Source organism: Pongo abelii, chromosome 15, assembly GCF_028885655.2.
Source record: "Pongo abelii isolate AG06213 chromosome 15, NHGRI_mPonAbe1-v2.0_pri, whole genome shotgun sequence".
In the NCBI taxonomy this organism is placed as follows: domain Eukaryota; kingdom Metazoa; phylum Chordata; class Mammalia; order Primates; family Hominidae; genus Pongo; species Pongo abelii.
In genome coordinates, this window is record NC_072000.2 from 96,299,235 (window position 1) to 96,322,663 (window position 23,429).

Below are 23,429 nucleotides of genomic sequence, written 5' to 3' on the forward strand. Positions count from 1 at the left end.
GCTCGTTCCACTGCATCACGCTCTCTACCACTATTGCCTGGCATCATTGAATTGCTCACTTCAGATCCTTTGAGAAATGAAGATCTCCCTTTTTCCCCCACAAAAGAAATAGCCTGGGCCTATGGGATGATATTTACATGAAGCTGTTGTCATCAACATCAAATAGGATTCCTCATTTATTGTTTCAATCCGTTTTATTCCACTCAGGCACACACTCTCCATAAAATGAATGCCTTGCATTCATATGGCATTTTTACTTCTTTCATTTAATCCATCCCTGATAACATAAACATCTCCCAAATCCCCCAAATCACTCTGTTTCTTGCATTACAGCAGGGTTGGGGGTGTGAGGTGCAGATGCCATGCAGACACCATCCACATAAACAGATAAGAGCGGTGGAGAACATCCACAGAACATCTGTGAATTTCTGTACAGAATCTATGAGTCATTCTGTTCTAGAGTCCTCCAGTGGTGGATTCAACCCACATATATCAAAAGGATTTTGGAAAGAAATCTAAAACTAGCCTTGACAGCAAAAGAGATGGTGTGATCACCTTGCTCCATCTCATCACATTTAGAATGACTGCCCTTCTCTAAGGAGTATCATAGCATGCACCTCCTACTAATTTAAAAGACATGTGCTAAACAGTCAGCTCAGCTCTGGCCCTGGCATTCGAGGCTATTTGCAACCTGGCAGGTAACTTCAACCTCCTGCCCTCCAGGCAGTGCTCTCTGGAGACTTGGTAATGCAGCCACTTTTGCCAGACCAGAGCTGAATGGTCCTGCCATTAAAAAGTCCACACTTCATCCATCCTCTGCAACACCACTCGCTTTTCATACACAACTGGCTAATTCCAGAGTGCAGTAGAAATAAAAGTAACATGACCAGACCAAGGAACATAAGATGAGAGCCAAGAAAAACTTGTAGGTCATTGAAAAGACTGCCACGCTAGACACCGGGGAAGTGACCTACTACACAAAGGCACCAAGGGCTGGGCATGGCCCACCAGTGGGACCCCACCCAGAACATGAGGCCAGCCAGTGCACTGAACCAAGTGGAGACTTGGTAGGGTCCTGGCAGGTGTCAGCAGGCACGTGTGCTGTTGAAACACACGCAACAGAGAAGAGCCGCATCACCTAGGCAATCCAGGTGGGAAAGGGTTAACGAAAAAATTATGTTTCCTAAAGACTGGGAAGATTTAGAATAGTAGAACATTCTTGAGTTGCAGGAAACCTGAGAAATCATCAGAACCAGGGAATTTAAACTTTTTTGTATGTGCCTTGAACCTGTTTGGCAGACTGCTAAAGCCCATGGACTCCCTTCTCAGAATAATGCCTTAAATTGCATAAAATAAAACTCAGAGGATTACAAAAGAAAACAATTGTATTGAAATGCAGCTATCAAAATACTTAAAAAACAAATGTATGGCTGGGCATGGCAGCTCACACCTGTAATCCCAACACTTTGGGAGGCCAAGGAAGGAGGATCGCTTGAGCCCAGGAGTTAGAGACTAGCCTGGACAACATAGCAAGACCCTGTCTCTACAAAAGATACAAAAATTAGCTGGGCGTGGTGGCATGTACTGGTAGTCCCAGCTACTCGGGAGGCTGAGATGGGAGGGTCACTTATGCCCGGGAGGTTGAGGATGCAGTGAGCAGAGATCATGCCTCTGTAATCCATCCAGCTTGGATAACAGAGCAAGACCCTGTCTCAAAACACACACACACACACACACACGTGTGATACAGTGATATAGATACTTCTTTATCAATGCATTAAAAAACAAAATTAGGCAGATCTAGTATCTTCTACGATTTCGAAGTTATAAGCATAAATAAGGTTTCAAAATATTTCAAAATACTTCCAAGTATTTCAAAATAACTGCCACAGCTGTTACGTGATATGTAAATATCTGATTCTCTTGTCAATACCATCCCAGGTACTGCTAATAGTCCTGTGGCCTGTTGCCTACAATGGACAGTAATGCTAAATCTCAATTCAAAGTTAGTGGGGAAAAACATGCTGATAGATCCCTTGATTTCTATCCACAGACCCCAGATTACGACCCTTAGTATAATACCATCCTTTCTTTTTACAGATAATAAAACTTAGGCCAGAGAGGCCAAGTGGCTTTCTCAATGTCACACAGCTAATAAGTAGCAAATCTGGGATCAAAATCCAGTTCTTACTAATGTCTCATCTCATCCCTTTACCACTACAGCATGCTACCTCAATTTAGGCCTTAAAATCATTTCTCTCCAGTTTGTGTTTTGTTTTTAAATAAGTAATACATTCTTCTAACAAATTCAAACAATATACAAATTGCATGGAAAAAATAAACCTTCTACCTTTCTTTAAATACAGTCCTGTCGAAAAATAGACCGATGAACTAGGGCCTTGCTAATTAAAGGGTGGTCCCTGGACCAGCAGCGTGGCATCACCTGGGGGCTTATAAGAAAATGCAGACCCTTGGGGCTCACCCCAGACCTCTTGAGTCAGAACTGCATTTTCCCCAGGTGATTCATGGGCACAGTTACTTTTGGGAACAGCTGTCCTGGACAACTTCCTGGAGTCCTGTCTGTGTTTGGGTCTCCCTGGAAGCACAAGTTAACCCCAACTCCTACTGCTGAAAATTGGCAAGAATTCAACTTTCAACTCCCTAAACGACACATACTGTTAAATCTAATTCCCAGAAGAAAGAATAAAAAATAATAGAATAACAGGACTAGGGGTTTGAAGCAGGAGAAGTCGTCATGGAATGAAGAGATTTGAGATAATGAAAACAATAATTACAGTAACTAACTTAGGAAGCCCCTACGATAAGCCAGCCTCGATGTTAGACAATTCGCATGCATATCTCACTTAATTCTCCAAATTTCCTGTGGCAGTTGGTACTGCTATCCCTGTTTACAGGAGGAAAATCTGAGGTTGAGAGAAGTGAAGCCACTTACCCATCATCCCAGCAATGATAGGGAAAGACTTGCAGCAAGGTGGGAAACCTGGGGAGGCCATGCCCATGAACAAGCTTGCTGGGGCCAATTCACAAAGACATCTGAGCAAACCCAGGTGCAGAACCCCAGCCTCAGTGCGGGTCCCATTTCCTCTCTGGGCCTGCGTAGTCCCAATGCCCTCAGCAGCTAAAGAATCGGTTTCATGGTTTCACGCATTTTCCTCCAGATCTCAGTTTCACGCATTTTCCTTCTGGTCTCAGCCTGAGGACTGAGTTTCAAGTTACAGACCAAGCCAGAGGCCTGTATGAAAAACAAGAAAAGTCTGTTGGAGTGAAGGCCGCCTTCTCCTCCCTAGTTTTTGCTAACCACAGTCCTGTCAACATTAGGGGCTGAGGTTTCTACTTGCCCTGGCCTTTATGCCACATTTGTTCCCACTTCCCACTTTTCTGTCTCACAATTTAAATAATCCCAGGTTCTGCTGCCATTTCCAAGCAGATTCCGAGTGAAGCCATGTCAGGCTCAGCTGGGGAAAGCCCTTTGAGGCCTGCCAGGTAAATGTATACTAGGCTCAGTTTTAGGTCATTTTAAAGGTTTTGAAGAATTAGACGTTCGCTGCATTTTCAGACTCTGTGAATCTTCCCATGGCTTATCATCTCAAGACCCTAGCAGCCTTCTTCATGAATCTTTCCCAATTAACGTTTACTATGGGATACTCCACGTAAACCCTGGGCAAGGTGTTTGCACATGTTATCTGTGAGACAGGTGTTGTTATGCCCATTTTACAGGTGAGGAAACCAACCCCCATTCTCACAGGTAGGAAGTGGCCAAACCAAGGTGAGACTCAAAGCCTCTCTGACTTCCAAGTTCCAGTCCCCTCCACCCCAGAAGCCTTCTTATCTCTGCCTTCTCTTTGTACCATCTCAGGAACTCATCAGAGGTTGTTCTGAATTTCAGCTGCTTGTGCTTGTGTTGTGTTTAATCTCCCTTCCTTGTCCACAAGCTCTAGAGAGAGCTCCATGGCCATGCACAACTCCACATCCCCCTTGGTGCCTAGGCCAGAGCCTGGCACCAACAAGGCACTCTGTACACATTGGTTGACTGAAGAAATACTGGCTGGCTTTCAGGAAAAATAACTCAAGAGGAAGCCTCAGACCAACACCACCTACCTTCCAAAAGGATCCCATGTGTTGCTCTCTGCCTGTTTGGGCGCCCTGATCAACAACAATAACAAAAATCCTGGACTAGAAGAGAGAATCAAAATATTGCTTGTAATTTCACAAATGGCCGGGATTTCTGCAGTCCCCGGAGTAGCAGGGCTCTAGAAAAGGCTGCTTTCTCAGCCGCAAAATATTTCACAAACATGAGTTACTGATGGAGTCCCTACATTTGCCACTGAGCCAAGCTGGTTAGCAAAGCTAGAACTTGGAATGTCCACCCAGAGAGATGACAAGTTGAGCCCCCAAGGGAATGAGTTGACAGACTTGAGTGGCAACCACATTCAGGGACCCGGTCTTAGAGGCAGCGTGCCATGAGAGGAAGGTTCCTGAATGGGAGTCCACATCTTGGGTGCCCCAGCCACTCGGCACCAACTCACCCCACTCTCTGAGGGTTCAGCACCACACCATCCTCAGCCCCACACCATCCTTCTCTGGGATATCTATGTGGCCAGCTCAGAACTCTACGTATGCGTTTGATTTGGCCTCTGTCTGGGTCTTGATTGTGAGCTGTTGGGTGAGGCTCTCCTCCAGCAGCCCCTCCCTGCTTACCAGTTAACCATGTCTGTCTGGCTCTCCCTCCCCTGAGAATCTGGTCACCAGATCTCCCAAGGGTCCAGGATCTGGGTGACACACTCTAATGAGCCATGAGTCCCATCATTGTCATGCCAAGATGCCAGTTTTCTGAACAACACAAAACTTGCTTGGCTCGTGGACTATAATTCTTAAGTCACTGTTCACTCTGTCTGCAGAAGTGTCCAAGTGCTCCAACTGTACATCTAGGGGCCTGTGGACTCAAACCTAAGGCCAAACATTGTTCCAAAAGGGCAGGGTCTAGTCACCTCCAAAGTAGAACCAAAAACAGAAAAACTGAGGAGGAAGCTCTGAGGGACTGGCCACCCAGGCACTGAGCCCGGCCCCACCCAGCCCATGGAAACAGGCATGGCCTCATGTGGCACCAAGGGATGAGAGTGCTTCCTTGAAAGTGGGTCCAAACCCTAGAAAAAGTAAACCGCAGTGAAACGGGATGCTCATTGGCCTCCCCAAGGCAGACTGTCTTATACTTTATGAGAAGAAATCAGTGCATGAAGAGGGCAAAAGATCAAAGACGTTACCTTCAAAATAGCCTGCCCAAAAATTTAACCTGAATTGGATCAACTCACTAGATCTATTAGCAGCTTACAAGAAAATATAGGGGAGGAAGGAATAAGATAACCCGCGCACCGGCAAGAGTGCAATCAGCCACCTCCGAAACGTATGAAATTCTACAGAACAAGCAGCTCAGCCTCTTCAACAAATAAGTGGCCAGGGAAATAGTAAAGACTAAAAGACATTTAAGAGACTTGTCAACCAATGCAATTTGCAGAACTTGGATGGATCTGATTCCAACAAACCAACAGACAACAGGCTGTTGAGATGGCTTCATATGCATGGCCCCTTTGGGGCCCTTTGGGGCTCAGCTTGTCAGACCTCTGGGTGGATATTCCAAGTTCTGGCTTTGCTAACCAACTTGGCTCAGTGGCAAATGTAGGGACTCCAATAACTAATGTTAGTGAAACGTTTTGTGGCTGAGAAAGCAGGATTTTGTTAGAGCCATGCTACTCCGGGGACTGCAGAGATTCTTCTGGCCATTTGTGGTGAAATTGCAAGGCATTTATGAGACAATCAGAGAGATTTGAACACTACCTGGATACTTAATGATAAAAAGAGATTATTATTGACTTCTGTAGGTTTGATAATGGTATTGTTTTTTGGAAGTTTTTTTTTATTTTAATTTTTTATTTTTTTGAGGCAGAGTCTCACTCTGTCGCCCAGGCTAGAGTGCAGTGGCACAAGCTTGGCTCACTGCAACCTCTACCTCCTGGGTTCAAGCGATTCTCCTGCCTCAGCCTCCCAAGTAGCTGAGAATACAGGTGCATACCACCACACCCAACTAATTTTTGTATTTTTAGTAGAGGCGGGATTTCGTCATGTTGGCCAAGCTGGTCTCGAACTCCTGACCTCAGGTGATCCACCCACCTCGGCCTCCCAAAGTGCTGGGATTACAGGCATGAACCACCATGCCTGGCCTTAAATTTGTTTTTGTAAAGAATTTCTTTATCTCTTAGAGATAATTCTGAAGTCTTTAAGGATGAAATTATATAATGTCTGGGATTTGCTTTAAATTAATGCACTGAGTAGAGTGTAAAGAAGAAAGGAGATTATGCCTGTGCTGATAACTACAGAAGTTGGGTAATAAGTAGGTAGGTGCTTACTATGTTCTTTCTACTTTTGACTAGGTTCAAAATTTTATAGAGCAAAAAGTTTCATTAAGAAAAAAAAAGAGAAAGAGAGAGCTGGGTGCCATGGCTCACACCTGTAATCCCAGCATTGTGGGAGGCCGAGGCATGAGGATTGCTTGAGTCCAGGAATTTGAGACAAGCCTGAGTAACATGGCAAAACCCTGTCTCTACCAAAAAAATACAAAAATAAGCCAGGCATGGTGGCACATGCCTGTAGTCCCAGCTACTTGGGAGGCTGAAATGAGAGGATCACTTGAGCCCAGGAAGCAGAGGTTGCAGTGATCGAGGAGCATGGTGGCACACGCCTATAGTCCCAGCTACTTGGGAAGCTGAAATGGGAGGACCGCTTGAGCTGAGGAGGCAGAGGTTGCAGTGACTGTGCCACTGCACTACAGCCTGGGTAACAGCCAGACCCTGTCTCAGAAAACAAAAATAGCAAGAGAAGGACTTTGTTTTTAATCCTGATTTCAGCACTGACTCTGAGCACCCTTGAACAAATCTATACCTCACTGAGCCTGTTTTCTCATTCAAAGCCTGAATCGTTCAAATCATGACTCGGCCCCTCACTTGCTGTGTGACTTTGAACAGGTTTCTTAGCTTCTCTGCTTCGGTTTCCTCATGGGTACAATAGGAATGATAATAGTTTTACCTTGTAGGTGGTTATGAGGATCAAGCGCATTAATTATTGTAAAGGTCCTAGCACACAAGTACTATCCAAGTGTTTGATATTATTACCACTGCTGCAGTGGATGTTACTGTTGATCACTATTTTTATTTTGATGAAGAGGACAAGACACCTTTGGAGATGTTTCCTCCTCTCCTAGAACATTAAAGTTTCAGAAATGTTTCCGAAGTCTCCCTGACTTACCCACTGCTCATGCAATGCCTCCTCCACAGGATCAGAGCTGTGCTCTGGAAAACACCCACATTCTCAGGGCAGTGACACCTCCACAGTCACCTCCTTGTCTTTTCTCAATGATCCCCCCATGTGGTTTCCTTCCCTCCCACCTTCCGCCATGGTGCCTTGCTTCCCTTCCACCTGCTCCCAGGCCCACCTCTCTTCCATCCCAGTTCTTGGAAGGAGCAGTAGGTAGAAAGAGTCTCGCTTTCCCATCCCTTCTCTTACTTCCCCCAACCCCCACAATGCCAGCTCTTCACAATACGCAGAGGGACCTCAGCGAGGGCCATTTGAAAGCCTTCTGTAAAACCAGGAAACCATGGGGTGGGGTGAAGGGAAATTAGAAAGAACTCAGAACTTATGAATGCATAATGCTGAACTTTTTGGAAATGGATGGGCCTGGTGCCAGTCCTCACTAGGGCTCCTAGATTGTATTCTCCTTACAAAAGGGCCATTATGAAAGTTCCGCATCTCCCGTGTGACAGGTTCAGAGCCATAAATGGCATGACGTCAGAGGGACCAAGGGAGGAATAGGTTTCCCAGCCATGTCCTGATTGTCAAGGGCACTGGGACCCTGGAAAGAGGTTTAGGGGAAGGAGGGAGACACTTTGGAGAAACCTGCAGCAGTTCCCAGCTGTTCTGCAAAAGGGGCCGCTGAGCTTGCCCAAGGCATCAGCTAGAGCTGTCTACACCACGACCACCCAAGGCCCCCTGCCTAAACCACAGAGTGCCTCGAAAGAATCATTACATCCTCTTCCTCACCTCAAGACATGTAAGGGCTAATCACTTGGATTATCCAGCCCCCACGTGACATCCTGGAAGAGCAGCACCTCTCACCTCTATCTCTGCATTTTCTTTTGGGATCATTTCTTTTCTACCAGATAGGAGAGGTCATTTCCTATAGTTAGGAGATTGTAGACAGGGGAGAAGTTAGGGGAGCTGGCTGGCATCCTACCTCTGTAATTACCTAACTGGTTGGAGTCCACACTCTCCTTTCTACAAAATAAAGAGGTTGAAGTTAAAGATTGGTAAAAAAGTCCCTTCCAGTTACAAAGTTCTTTCCTCCTGATGCTGGTTATAAGGAAGCATGTTACCATCTTCTCCACCAAAGCTGGCTTGACTGGACCCTGCGCTCATTCCCTTTGCACATTCATCTACGTTTAAGGTAAACATTAACCAGCTCTCTCTCTCTCACTCTTTCTCTCTCCCCCCGCCAACACACACAGAGACCACACCCCTTAAGACCAGCGAAAATGTGGAAGTTTGGGTTCAAGCATACCCAGTGTTCCCTGGTAGTTCTGAAGACACTTGTCTGCATATTATTTATGTGTATTCAAATGAGAATGCACACTCCTTCACATAAGCTTATAGAAGACACCTTAAATTAACCAACACAGCTTCCCTAATAGTGGGTTATACAGCTCAACACTCCAGAGCCCTGAAATGGAACAAACAAAATCTTGGGACAAACAAAAATGGGAAAAACAAAAAACAAAATGGGACAAACAAAAATCTTGCTAGACCAGTGGTCTCTCAAACTTTTGGGGTAGAGAAAAAAAATATTAAAACTTCAATTCATATATATATTTTCTTAAGAGACAAGGTCTCGCCATGTTGCCCAGGCTGGAATGCAGTGACTATTCACAGGCGCGATCATAGCACACCACAGCCTCGAACCCCTGGGCTCAAGTGATCTCCCCCTTCACCCTACTGAGTAGCTGAGACTACAGGCACGTGCCACCACTCCCAGTTTCATATTTATTTTTATCTCATCCTTTTAAATTTCATATTTCTTATGTGAAGTTTATATTCTGCAATCCATATTAGTATGAAAGGGTATGTATATAATTTATAAATATCCATATAATGGGGATCCAGGCTCAAAAAGATTTTGCAGATGGGATGCACGATCAAAAAGTTTAGAGCTTTCACTCTATACACCATCTTCCAGAGCTGGAGATTTTGGTCTGACCACAGCTAAAGGGACCAGGGAGGATCCTAGGTAACTCTCCTCCAAGGCCACGCTGGCCAACAGAACCTAAAGCTCTCTAGGGCACTGGTCACACCCCTTGCCAATTCCTTTGTGCCTGCTTCTTCCCAGAGGTCCATTCTTGCTATGAGTTCCTATCAGTGAGGCTCCTTTTGGTCAAAAGCACATTAGTTCCAACTCACGTAACCTAATTTTCTTTCCAGAACAGTTGGCCCTGCCCTTCAAGGCTTCGTCCATTGCAGAAGCACATGTTCCAATCAAGGGTGCGGGGGCTGAGGACAGAGCTTTGGCCCTTTCTAGATCTTCCTCTGAGATTTACTTACTGTAATAAGTCTGACCAGATGTATTTGTTATTTGAGAAAATATTACCTTGGTCTTTAAATATATAGATGAGTTAAAGATAGATACAGATAGGTAGATAGATAGATGAAAATAAAATAAAGAAAAAAATTGGTTTTCTGGAGAACTGTGAACAAAACAGCAAAATAACCTCCCTGGTTGGGCAGGAACCCAGAGATACAGGCTGCTAAGAGTGAAATAAGTATGCAGAGAGTAAGTCATTGTTTCACTGGTGCATTGAATGGCAACTAACAACCCATTTGGGGTGAGCATGCCAGATACAGACGATGTCTTCACCAAAGCACAGCAGAGAGGAACAAAAGGCTGGGCTACTCACCCACACATTGGTTGCTTTCATCCATCTGGTATCCAAAGCGGCATATAAGAGGCCTGGAGATCGTGGGATAGTTTGGAGCTGAGAGTGGTGGGGCAGCTGCTGGGTACGGACCTGAGTAGGGGGTCGAATAGGGGTTCGAGTAGGGCCCTCGATACACGGGGTTTGTTCGGGGAATGCATAAATACCCGCCATTTTGGTTAACACACATCATGTCTCCTCGGCAGGCCTCGGGGATGGTCCGGCATTCATCAATATCTGGAAGGCACAGAAAGGACGAGCATTAGTGGCTCCCCAGCTGCGTTGTGTCCGGTGCATATTTAAGAAGAACTTGGTACCAGGCGTGGAGGAAGCACTCCCAAACACCTAGGGCGGTCCCAGCTCATCACGGGAAGGTACCCCTAAATGTTGGCTGAAGTGAATCAAAGTAACCAGTGTCACCCAAACATCAGCCTTTCAAATACCACCATCATGATTTTGACCATATCTACAAAAACCTTGCTATAGTTTGAATGTCCCTCCAAAACTCATGTTGAAACTTAATCCCCAGTGTTGCAATATTGAGTGGTGGGGCCTTTAAGAGGTGATTGGATCGTGAGGGATGTACTCTCATGAATGGATTAATCTACTCATAGATTAATGGGTTAATGGGTTATCTTGGAAATGAAACTGGTGGCTTTCTAAGAAGAGGAAGAGAGACCTGAGCTAGCAGCCCAGGCCCCTCACCATGTGATGCCTTGCATACTTCGAAACTCTGCAGAGAGCCCCCACCAGCAAGAAGGCCCTCACCAGATGGAGATCCTCAACCTTGGACTTCTCAGCTTCCACAATTGTGAGAAATAAATTCCTCTTCTTTATAAATTACCCAGTTTTAGATATTTAGGTATAAGCAACAGAGAACGGACTAAAACCTGTACTATCATTTGCACATACTCTTTCTTTAAATAAGCCCATATTTGAAGCCCAAATAAATGTATGTTTAAAATCTTACATGACTACAACAAGTGAAAACTAGCATAAGTAGAAGGTAACAGTAAAAATAAATATACACTATTAAAATAAAGAGTGTTTATCTGCAGGTGTACCATCTAATACGTCAAGGATCCTCGTGTGCACATACTACACTCTGAAAATACTAGGATGGGCCTAACAATTGTCTCCGCTTCTACTTCAAGTAACAGTGGTCAGGGAGAAAGAGTCTCTTGCATCAGGAAAGACAAGGCTTAGCCTGGGCACAGTGGCTCGTGCCTGTAATCCCAGCACTTTGGGAGGCGGAGGCAGGTGGATCACCTGAGGTCAGGAGTTCAAGACCAGCCTCCCAAGATGGTGAAATCCCATCTCTACTAAATACCAAAAATTAGACGGGTGTGGTGGCGCATGCCTGTAATTCCAGCTATTTGGGAGGTTGAGGCAGAAGAATCGCTTGAACTCGGGAGGCAGAGGTTGCAGTGAGCTGAGATTGCGCCATTGCACTCCAGCCTGGGCAACAAGAGGGAAACTCCGTCTCAAAACAAAAGCAAAAACAAAAAAAAAGAAAAGAAAAAAAAAAGAAATGCTTGACTGAGAGCTAGTTGCTTGTTAAGAAAGCAGAGCTTTGCTTCCAAGTCAGCTCTGTGCCAGCCAACAAGGCCCATTTCCAGCCAGGCTGGGCTCTGCTTGTTATGTCTGGAAGGGGAGAGGTGTACTCTCTAGAAAATCAGCCTTGCTAGGGTACAGATAGGGGAGGCCTGAACTGTGGCTCCAGCGAGCAGCAGACATGATCCCATATACCGAGCCATGTCACCAGCCTTGGAGTCTGCTCTGTGCGGGGCTAGAGACTGGAGACTACATGCCTGCACCCAACAACTCACCCCCAGCATCTCATCTGAGAAACTCACACCAATCCTACCAGAGGAAAAAGCAACGGCAAGGTGCAGAACTCAACAGCCTGTTCTCCAGCTTGAAGCCCAAAGCCATCGCTAAAATGGGGGGCCAGAAAAGAAGGCCACTGCCCCACTCTTGATTCCTCATCAAATCTTCAAATCAAAACACCTTACTTTAAAATCAAAATGTAAGCCCAGATTTCCCAGGACATGGTTTTATTCCTCACCGTTCATCGGTTTTTCAAACCATCTATCTCCCCTCTGGAGCATGGCTGACATGAGCTCAGAGAAGACAAATGATTTTTCCTGAATTAAATATAATTTAAAAGCTAAATACTTCCCCTAAGATGGGGGCAAGTAGGGCTGTCTTATTCTGTTCATATACCCTATGCTCTGTCAACAACAAACTATTCCATGTCTGAGTGTCCTTTCCACACCTGCTCCTTGTTCATGCTGTTCCTTCTACCTGGAATGGCATTTCTTAGGATCCTATTCATCTTTCAATACCCAATTCAAATGTGACCTCCATTAATTCTGTTTTTTTTTTTTTTTTTTTTTGAGACAGAGTCTCTCTCTGTTGCCCAGGCTGGAGTACAGTGGTGCGATCTCAGCTCATTGCAACCTCTGCCTCCCAGGTTCAAACCATTCTCCTGCCTCAGCCTCCTGAGTAGCTGGGGCTACAAGCACGTGCCACTACACCTGGCTAATTTTTTTGTATTTTTAGTACAGACACGGTTTCACCATGTTGGCCAGGCTGGTCTCGCACTCCTGACCTCAGGTGATCCACCCACCTCGGCCTCCCAAAGTGCTGGGATTACAAGCATGAGCCGCCGCACCCGGCCCCATCAATGCTTTATCGACCCTGGACATAATCACTCTCCCCTCTTCTTTTGCAGAGTCCATTGCAAAAGATGGCATGCTAAGAGAATGCCCCCTACAAACACTCCAAAATCTCCTCTTCCTAGTCCTCAGAACCTGTGAATATGTTGGGTTACATGGCAAAGGGGAATTAAGGCAGCAGCTGGAATTAAGCTTACTAAGCAGCTGACCTTGAGATGGGGAGGTTATCCTGGATTTTCTGGGTGGGCCCGATATATTCACAGGAGTTCTTAAAAGTAGAAGAAGAAGAGGCTGATTGGTCAGAGAGATGCTACAACAGAAAAAGAAGAGATTCAAAGTGAGAAATGCTTGACTCACTGTGTTGGCTTTGAGGATGAAGGGAGGAGCCGCCAGCCAAGGAAAGCAGGAGGCTTCTAAAAGGTAGGAATTGCCCGCCACTGACAGTCAGCAAGGAAACAGAACCTCAGTCCCACGACCACAAGAAACTCAATTCTGACAACAACCAGAAGGGAATAAAAGTCCCTTAGAGCCTCCAGAAGAGCACACAACCCTACTGATATGTTTATTCTGGTGGAGACTCAAGTCAAACTTCTGACCTACTGAACTGTAAAATCATACATTGGTGTTTAAGCCACTAAGTTGTTGGTAATTTGTTATGGCAGCCCTAGGAAACACCAATCCAATAGAAAACTTCAAGAGAATAGAGATCAATTCTTTCACCCCTCTCAGTGCTTAGCTCAAGGCCAGGCACAAAGAAGGTGATCAATAAAAGGGCACCACTGACCTCAGTCATTCCATTTCACTGTGTTCTCCCATGGGCATGGCTAATCATTGAACAACAGAGAAAGAAATAGCCCTGCAACTGGGCTGAATGCCTCCACCCCAATGAAGGATCCGCAGTGGCTCATACCTAAACACTGTCCTGACTGGCGATCCAGGTCAAAGCCATTCGTGCACTGTGCCTGCAGGAAAGGAGAGAGGAGAAACAGGCAAGGTCATTTCACACCGTAAAAGTCTTATTGCTGCAACACAGAAAGTTGGGGAAATGGAGCAAAAAAGAGAGGCCTCCAAAATACCAATACCTGTATTATAACCCCTATTTATTCTTCTAAAATTTTTCCTTGTAATTATTTTATACTTAGAACTACTTTCTAAACTCCCCACACTAGGCCAGGCGCAGTGGCTCATGCATGTAATCCCAGCACTTTGGGAGGCTGAGGAGGAAGGATTTCTTGAGCCCAGGATTTTGACACCACCCTCAAGACTCCATCTCTATGTTTTTAGAAAAACTTTATTAAAAAAATAAACTCCCTGCACCATTGCTTCATAGCTCCCATTTTTAGCAGACAGTTTTCAGGTTTTTTAATGCTGTAGTTATGAAGAGCAAGAGGAATCATATCTGCTGAGCCTAATGTGGCATGCTCCCTGTTCATCCTCTTTCTGGGAATGAATAAGACTGCTTTTAAGGGCAATGACTCTTTCTTTAGGTGCAACCTCGCCTTCAAAGCGCTGAATATGAGTTATTTGCCCCCATGAAATCTTCTACCTGATTTTGATGTCTGTACATAAATAAAAGCTACACAGAGATGCGGTCAGTTTTCTAAGAAAAGTTGAATTGAATACATTTCTCCATTTTAACCTCAGCAAGATGACACAAAGATGCTTCCAGAAAGAGATAGATCTCAACAATCCCAGAGGGTTGTAGCTTTTACATACAACTTGAGCTACAAGTTTATGTACTTAAAAAAAAAAATGTGTTGGGTGGACTCTTCGGGAAAACCCTGGGGCCTGACATTTTCTAGGAGCTCCCATCCCTGGCCTTTTCTACAGCTTCGGAGGTTGGGCTTCCCTGAGCTGTTGGTTGATTTGCGGAGATGATGTATATGGCCTGCACTCCCAAGAGAGGGTTCAGAGGTCCCAGGGAGTTGGGGCAAAGGAAGTGGAACAGACGAGCCAGGAAGCTGTGCCGGGAAGCTGGGAGGCCAGGAGACCCAGGTTCCAGCACTGGTTGTCAAGGACTGGCATAGGTGCAAGTCTGCTGGACCAGGGCACGGCTTCAAATTCTCACTCTAGCCCGTACTCTCTGCATAACTTTTCTATGCCTCAGTTTCCCCATCTGTAAAATGGGGCATAAACGTAGTTCAAAATGGTGGTAAGGACGATGTATGTTAATCTATATAAAGTGCCTAAAGTGCAGTAAACACGACCCTGAACCTCTGCCCTCGGGGCCTACCTGTCTTCATGTGTACACCATGAGGCTGCCTTAGAAAACCCCAAAGTCTAAAATTCTTTGTTACTCTTCTCAAGATCCTTCCCATTGCCAGTGGCCTGAATATGCTTCAAAATTCTTAATATGAAGAGAGAAAATGCTCCCCTACCTGCCTGCAGCCCTCAGCCTGCTCAGAGATAGGGCTTCTCTCATTTCTTTCCTGAGCCAGAGACACAGAGAGGCCACTCGGAGTTTTCAGGAGGGATCTGCCCACATTTCAGGGCTGACACACAGGGGTCCATCTCTCCTGTTACTTAAAATAATGTCCAGGATGCTGCAAGCTTCTTCCAGAACCCCTAAGGCCCTGAGCCTGGCCTCACCCACCCCCTTCTTACTCCTCTGAGGGGTTTCGGCCCAGGGATGGGCCCTCGTAGGTTTGGAGCTGAATTGCGCAACACTGCATGCTGGGATGTTTGGGTAACACCCATTTCCTCTCCCACCTCCTCCAGGAGGGGTGTGTCTGTGGCAACACATGCAGACCCGTGGGGGTCCTCAGGTGCCATTGCCCAGAAACACTACAGCATATTTTACTTTTCAACACTGAAGGTAGGTTGAGGCCTGCTGTGAGGGGCACAAATGAGGCCATGTGATCTGATTAAAAATGGATGCTGGGCTTAATACCTAGTGATGAGTTGATAGGTCCAGCAAACCACCATGGCCCACATTTACCTTTGTAACAAACCTGCACATCCTGCGCATGTACCCTAGAACTTAAAATAGAAGAGTCTTGGACTGGGAGTCAGGAAACTGAGTACCAGCCCCAGCCTTATCACTTACAAGTCATGTCACCTGGGCCAAGTCTCACTTTCTCTGAGCTTCCACTGGTTAACCTCTGAGAATGAAGAGCTCAGATGAGGTCAACTGTAAAGCCACTCCCACCCCCACAAACCTAGGGTTCCATAGCGCAAGGCTGGACTCCCTCACCCTGGTTTTTAATACGCTTGTAGATATTTTTTAAAAATAAAAATCTTACCTGTGCATTCCCAGGGCTTGGAAGACAGAGAGCCAGAATGGTAACAGTGAGTATCCTGTGGAGGTGAAAAGTCAAATATAAACGCCCAAGACAGATTCAGGTCTAGGGGAGTGTGGGTCGCATGCAGCCCGTGACATGTTAACGGTGGTATCACCTTGGGCTTGTATGGGACGGGGTGTGCTCCAGGGAGGTCATGGTGATTCCAGACACTGTAACCACCCAAGCAGAACCACACTTCTCCTACTTGCCTCCTACGTTGGGATAATGTGTTAGATCACACTTTTCAATAAAGGGTTTGGCTGCTAAAAAAAAAAAAAAAAAAAAAAAAAGCTAAGGTCAGGTGCGGTGGCTTATGCTTGTAATCCCAGCACTTTGAGAGGCTGAGGCAGGAGGATTGCTTGAACCCAGGAGTTTGAGACAAGCCTGGGCAACATGGTGAAACCCCATTTCTACAAAATTAAAAAAAAAAATTAACTGGGCGTGATAGCACGAGCCTAAAGTCCCAGCTACTCGGGAGGCTGAGGTGGGATCACCTGAGCCCAGGGGGTTTGAGGTTGCAGCGAGCTGAGATCATACCACTACACTCCAGCCTGGGTGACAGAGTGAGACCTTGTCCTCCTCCCACCCCCTAAAAAAGCTAAAACCTCCCATTATGGTATTAACCAGTTCCTTGGTCTTTATTCTTTATGCAAGATGTGCTTGACTTTTGAACATCTTTATGCTGACATGATTACAGAGTGAATAAGCCATCATCATGCCCCCAAACAATGAAAGGAAAAGAAAATGAGAACGTGAGGCACTTTGAGTGGCACCAAAGAAAGGTGTCACAGGAAGTCACTGAACCAGAGCATTGAGTCCACATGCTTGAAAATCCCCCGTCAGTGGATGGGTTGGGGTGGCCCAGTCCCCTGAAGAGTGTTGTCTGCGGGAACTGCTGCCAGCAGGTCCTGATGGAGGAAAGGACTCGGGGAACCTGCGCAGCCCAGGGAAATGAAACCCGTGGGAAAACAGGAGGAGGAGTTATGCACCCAGGGGCTCAGCTCTGCCATGCACAAGCCAGTGATGCTCTGGGAGCCTGCAACTCTGCCCTTCGCCACGCACAGGCTTTAATCCAGTAAGATTGTGGCCAGCAAGATTGCTTTAAACATACAAAATCTGGCCGGGCGCGGTGGCTCTCGCCTGTAATCCCAGCACTTTGGGAGGCCAAGGCAGAAAGATCACCTGAGTTCAGGAGTTCGAGATCAGCCTGGCCAACATGGTGAAACCCTGTCTGTCTACTAAAAATACAAAAATTTGCCGGACATGGTAGTACACGCTCTGAGACAAAGCGAGACTCTGTCTCAAAAAATAAAAATAAAATAAAAATACAAAATCTCTACTACTTCACACTCATGAGGCTATTAAAAAATGGAAAAGAGCAAGCGTTAGGGAGGATGTGGAGAAAGTGAAACCCCTGTGCACTGTTGGTGTAAATATGGTGCAGTCTCTATGGAAAACAGTATGATGACTCCCAAAACACTAAACATAGAATTTCATGTGATCCAGCCATTCTACTTCTAGGTATGTACCCTCAAAAAATTAAAAGCAAGGACTTGAAACAGGTATTTGTAAACCTGTGTTCATAGCAGCATTATTCACAATAGCCTAAAGGTGGACACAGTCCTTCGATGGATACATGGATAAACAAAATGTAGTCTGTACATACAAGGGAATAGTATTCAGTCTTAAAAAGGGAGGAAATTCTGACACATGCTACAATATGAATGAACACTGAGGGCACTATGTTAAGTGAAAAAAGCCACTCACAAAAAAGACAAAGGCCGCATGGGTCCATTTATATGAGGCACCTAGTGTAGTCGAAATCACAGAGGCAAAAAGTGGAATGGTGGTAACCAGGGGCTAGAGGGAGGGGAAGATGGGGAATTGTTGTTTAATAGGTACAGAGATTCAGTCATGCAAGGTGAAAAGAGTTCTGGAGATTGCACAGCAATGTGAATGCATTTAACACTACTGAGCTAGACTCTTCAAAATGGTTATGGTAGAAAAAAAATACAAAATCAGGCCGGGCACGGTGGCTTCTGCCTCTAATCCCAGCACTTTGGGAGGCCGAGGCGGGTGGATCACCCGAGGTCAGGAGTTTGAGACCAGCCTGGGCAACATGGTGAAACCCCGTCTCCACTAAAAATACAAAAATTAGCCTACTGTGGTGGCGGGCGCCTGTAGTCCCAGCTACTCGGGAGGCCAAGGCAGATGAATCACTTGAACCCACAAGGCAGAGGTTGCAGTGAGCCGAGATTGCGCCACTGCACTCCAGCCTGGGAGACAGCGAGACCCTGTCTCAAAAAAAAAAAAAAAAAAAAAAATCTATGCAAAAGCAGAGCATTATCTAGTACTATTATTCAGTTCAACAGCGGTTTATCCAAGCAACTACTGCTTGTAGGTGTGGATGCTAGACGGAGGAGCTACAGAACTGTGAAACAAGCACGACCTTTGAGAACCAGTTGGGGAGCCATGACAATATCTATACACCTTGGCAAGGGCATGGAAAGAAATACCTATTGGGTGCCATAACAACCAGGCTGTGGGTAGCGACAAGACTTCCTGGAGAAGGTGATCGTGAAGGCTTCTTCAATAGAGCAGTGAACCTGGGGACATGGCTGAATTCTGTGGCCCGTTACTACAAACGTGCAGCACAACAGTATAATCCCTCCCTTTCAGGACACACGGCTCATCTGCATCAGCAACCCTGGGTATTAGAGGACCTGGAGTTAAGCTGACATCAAGAGGGAATAGGGCCCTGCTACGATCTTAGGAGATGCGAGGCCATTTCCTTTATCTAGTCCCCAATCCAAAAAATAAGGACGCTGAGAGTCCACAAGTTTTTATTTAAGTGCCTGGGTGAGCCAGATTCTAGAACACTGGAGACAGCTCTGACCTTATAAAGTGCAGAGCCAAATCCCAGGGCTTTTTGATATTTGCCATGGCCAGATTTATATCTGGAAGGAATGAAAGAACAATAACAAATTTATTTTCCAGTCTGTATATTATGAATTTCAATGTTTTCCTGTTTCTTCACATGAAGTTTCCTTTCAGTTGGTTATAAAACCCTGTCTCGTTTATGTTGGAGACAGAACAGGCTGACTGCAACACAGTGGACTTCAAGAGCTAGTGGAAAAGGCATGCTAACCCCATTTTTCCCCTTACTCCCCGCAGCCCCATTCCCTTTGGCTAGAGGCAGCCCCGGGACAGGTCTTGCCTCAAGCCCAGCCTCTTGGAAGAGCCACAGCTGAGTCCTGGAGGCCAAACAGGTTCCAGGCTAATAGGATTTTCCTAAAATGAAAGAATACCCAGGCACTACTCCCTCACAGCATCACGAATAGCTGCACCTTGTGATTAAAAAAAAAAAAAAAAAAAAAAACCCTGGAAACTCCAAAAATGAACTAACTATAAGAATAGCTGTGGGGAGGCAGGTTGGTGCTCATAACTGGTCCTGGGAACTTTCTAAAGCAGGTGGGTTCGCCGGTTTTGTGCCTCAGCCTGAAACACAAGGAAAGCCGGAGAGACCAACCAAATACCAGGACTGCCTGTCACAGAAGTGCTGGTCCTCAATCCAGGATGACATTGTTACAGCTTAGTTTTCAGCACACACACACACACACACACACACACACACCCCACAGACACATACGCACACAAGGTTAATTTGTTCAAAGCAGTATGTTTTCGAGAGCTCGCTGAATAAAGACTGTGGGTGTCATTTAGGTAAAGTTCCCCAAGACTTAAGGATTACTTAACTGTAATTGCAATTTCCTTAAAGAATAGCAAAACATTTGCTTACATGTATCTCTGTCTGCAGTTCCCACTTCTCATTGGCTTGAAACTTCTGTGAGAATCCCACACAGACATAGAGCAAATCCAGCCCCGCGATGTTCAGCTAGCCTGTATGCTTGTCTATCAGCCGAGGCGGCGCAGTAATTGCTGATGAACTAGTAATTGGCCTCCCGAAATTTAAAAAATACATACAAAAATCCCTTAAAACGACAAAGTTGCTGCCCTTTCCAAAAAGAGAGAGGAATGAAGCGCTGAGAATTTCGCAGCCCTCTCTGATGCTGACTTTTGAAACTGTATTAGAAAATACCCACTCCCAAAAGAACGCTTCAAGATGGAAATTACAGACGCGCAGCTTTTTATAATTAACAATATCATTGCATCACTAGCTCATGCCTTTTCCAATATCCTGACACCGCCTGAATCGCAGCCATAACCATTTTCCACCCATCGGATTTTTAGCAAGCCTTCCAGACCCTGGAGAAAGAAAAGTCCAGCGCGGAGAACCCACCTTTTTATTCCTGGCATGTCCAAGACGCGCGAGGAGGAGATGCGAAGGCGAGAAGAAAGCTCGCGGGCGGGACCCCCGGAGGAGCTCGGGCACGTCGGCCTCCTCTGGGCCCTCGGGGCTCGCGGGTGTTTTATTCCAGAGGGGCCGAGCGAGTCGTGGAGAGGACACGGGGAGAGCGCCGGGGTCCTCCCAGCCACTGCAGAGCCCTCAGCGCAAGCACCTGGTTTTGCTTAGCCCTCTTCAGTAATTCAGCATTAAACCAATTGGAGGAGGAATGTTAAAAATGAACACTTCATTTTCTAAGTATGTTAAACAATGCAAATGGGGCCTCAGTCTGGACACAGCTGGTTCAGATTACAGCGCTCACCAACTGGCTAGACTCCTCACAACAATTTTGGGGCGTCTGCCAGGGCCCAGTGCTCGGCGCTGGGAGGAGAGCCCTTCCCCGGCCGCGCTCGGCTGCGAGCGTCCGGACAGGAGGCGAGGGGCGGGCGCGCGCAGGGGTGCGGGGGGCTGGGAGGGCCCGGGCCCCTTGACCTTCCCACCCAGGGGCGGGGCGGGGCTGGCAGCGCGGCCCGGCGGGGAGGGGCGTGCACGCCCGCGCTGCGTGGCACGGGGACCCGCGGGAACGTTGTCGCCTCCGGAAGGAAAGGGACTTGAACTCACGACCCACGCAGCTCCAGGGACTAGAAACTCACGATCGATTGGGAAACCAGAACCTACGAAGCAGAGGCTTGGGGCGAGCGACGGGAGAGTCGCGATCTTCCCGAAGAAGGGGTGGGGAGCAGCGGGGTAGGGGGGAGGAGGAGGATGGAATCCCGCTGGTGCGAATTCCAGACTTCAGCTTGTGCAATGCAAGTCTTAGGACGCTTTTCTCTCCCCGCCCTCATTCCCCGATTCTCCCTGGCATTTTCTCGCTTTCCTGAAAAAGTGTCCCCTGGCTCGAAAGTGATTTTAACAAGTTAAACGGTGATTTGAAGAAGGGACAGTCTGGAAAAGCAGAATGGTGGAGACAGCACATAAGACATTCTAAGTCCTTTGCATTCATTCTAGTGGAGGCCTCAACCTATTTCTTTTTCCTGTTTGTTGGTTTGTTTTTAAGCCATTGGAGTACTTTTGTCAATGAAATCTTACAGAAGGCACTCACTCTATAAAACGCCAGTGCATTGACTGTGGCCTATCCCATCTGCTTCCACCTGCATCTTCCTATCTGCAGCCGAAAAGCCCTGATCCAGGTCCCCTGTCCTCACCGCCACTCTAACCAGTAGGAGTGATCATCTCCATGTTATTGGAGGTGAAGATAAGAGAGGTTAGGTAACTTCCCCATAGTCACACAGCCATTCATTGGTACAGCTGAGCCTCTGGAGTCTACATATTTAGCCGTCCCTAAGGCACTTTTGGGGGCAAGTAAATGGAATTCTACCCAAAGGAGAATAACAGAATGTGGATAGTTGTTGAAGCTGTGTCCATTATACTAGTCTAATCTATTTACTTTGTATGTGTTTGAAATTTCCTATAAAACAATTTTTAAAATATGTTTATAAGGTTGTTCATCCCCCCATTGTTTGTAAAAGCAAAAGATTATAAACACCTTTAAGTTCGATCAGCAAGGCACCAATAGGGCTAAATAAAGTAAGGGGCTTCCAAAGGTTTCTATTGTGCAACCAATTAAAACCTAGACACATAAGAGTCCACATTGGACGACTCCATTTATATAAAATTCAAAGTCAGATAGTGACTGGGAGGCGGCCCAGCCCCTTCTGGGTGCTGGTAATAATCTAGTTACTGATCTGGATGCTGGTTATGTAGGGGTGTGTACATTTAATATTTGTGAAGTCCTATGTATGTTATATCTTATTTCGAAAAAAAGACTGAAACAGCTCTGTATGCACTGCTATTGAAGGGTTTCCAATATATTTTGTGGGTCAAAACAGTAGGATATTGGTAATTTCACATAGATTGATCTAATATAGTAATAAATGTAAAAAGTAAGCTGCAGAACTGTGTGTAAAGCATGCCATCATTTGTGGGGAAAAATATAAATATATAAGTTCTTGCTTGTACATGTACAGAAAAGACATCGCCTGAAGGATGCACGAGAAACCATGAGTATTATTGGTCTTAGCTCAGGCTGCCATAACAGAATACCATAGACTGGGTGGCTTATGTAGTAACATTTATCTCTCCCAGTTCTGGAGGCTGGAAGTCTAAGATCAGGGTGTGGGCATGGCCAGGTTCTCATGAGGGTCCTCTCCTGGTTGCAGATGGCTGTCTTCTCGCTATGTCCTCACATGATGGAGAGAGGGAGACTAGTGTTCCTTTTTTTGAGATGGAGTCTCACTCTCTCACCCAGGCTGGAGTGTGGTGGCGTAATCTTGGCTCACTGCAACTTCTACCTCCCAAGTTCAAGCAATTCTCCTGCTTCAGCCTCCCAAGTAGCCAGGATTATAGGCACGCACCACCGTGCCTGGCTAATTTTTGTATTTTTAGTAGAGATGGGGTTTTGCCATGTTGGCCAGGCTGGTCTTGAACTCCTGGGCTCAAGCAATCCATGGGCCTCGGCCTCCCAAAATGCTGAGATTACAGGCTTGAGCCACTGCGCCTGGCCAGAGACTGGGATTCCTTTTATAAGGGCACTAGTCCCATTCGTGAGGGCTTCACCCTCATGATCTAATCACCTGCTGAAGGCCTCATCTCCTAGAGCCATCGCCTTGGAGATTCAGATTTCAACGTATGAATCTGGGGGGTTAAACGTGTGGTCTGTAACCATCTCCTAGGAGGGAAATCAGGCAGACAACTGGAGAATAAATAGGAGAGGAAAATTCGCTCCTCATTGCTCACTTTTTGGTATAACTTGAATTTTGTAACTTGTACCTGTATTACCTATTCAAAATATGAGTAATATTCAAAATAACAAAACTTAAAATATCGGATGTAGAACTAGTTGTGGGGGTAGGAATAGTTTTAAGGGACTCAGTTCATTCGCCTCGCAGATACTGTCAACCTTCTTGAAGAACACGGAAGGAGAGGAAATCAATATACCCGTTTCCTACACAGGCAAATTGAGACCGTTGGAAGCAAAACTATTCTGGGACCCATCTTGGACGAGAGATTGTTTCCATCTTAGAACTGTAGG

At 46.1% G+C, this 23,429-nt stretch overlaps 1 protein-coding gene across 11 annotated transcripts in view; it reads right to left on the reverse strand.

Annotated features, from left to right (window-relative positions):
• The window catches only part of FBLN5 (fibulin 5), an 80,002-nt gene extending 58,867 nt beyond the window's left edge, over nucleotides 1–21,135 (reverse strand). For 4 of the 11 annotated variants that reach the window (XM_063715146.1, XM_063715142.1, XM_054529644.2 and 1 more), the window contains exons 1-4: nucleotides 20,294–20,832; nucleotides 15,955–16,009; nucleotides 13,623–13,674; nucleotides 10,014–10,268 (exon numbers count right to left, since the gene is read on the reverse strand). In XM_063715146.1, coding sequence (XP_063571216.1) covers nucleotides 10,014–10,268; nucleotides 13,623–13,674; nucleotides 15,955–16,009; nucleotides 20,294–20,310 — 379 coding nt within the window. In that variant the 5' untranslated portion in view covers nucleotides 20,311–20,832. 11 annotated transcript variants of the gene reach the window in all.
• Between the last annotated feature and the right edge of the window lie 2,294 nt (nucleotides 21,136–23,429).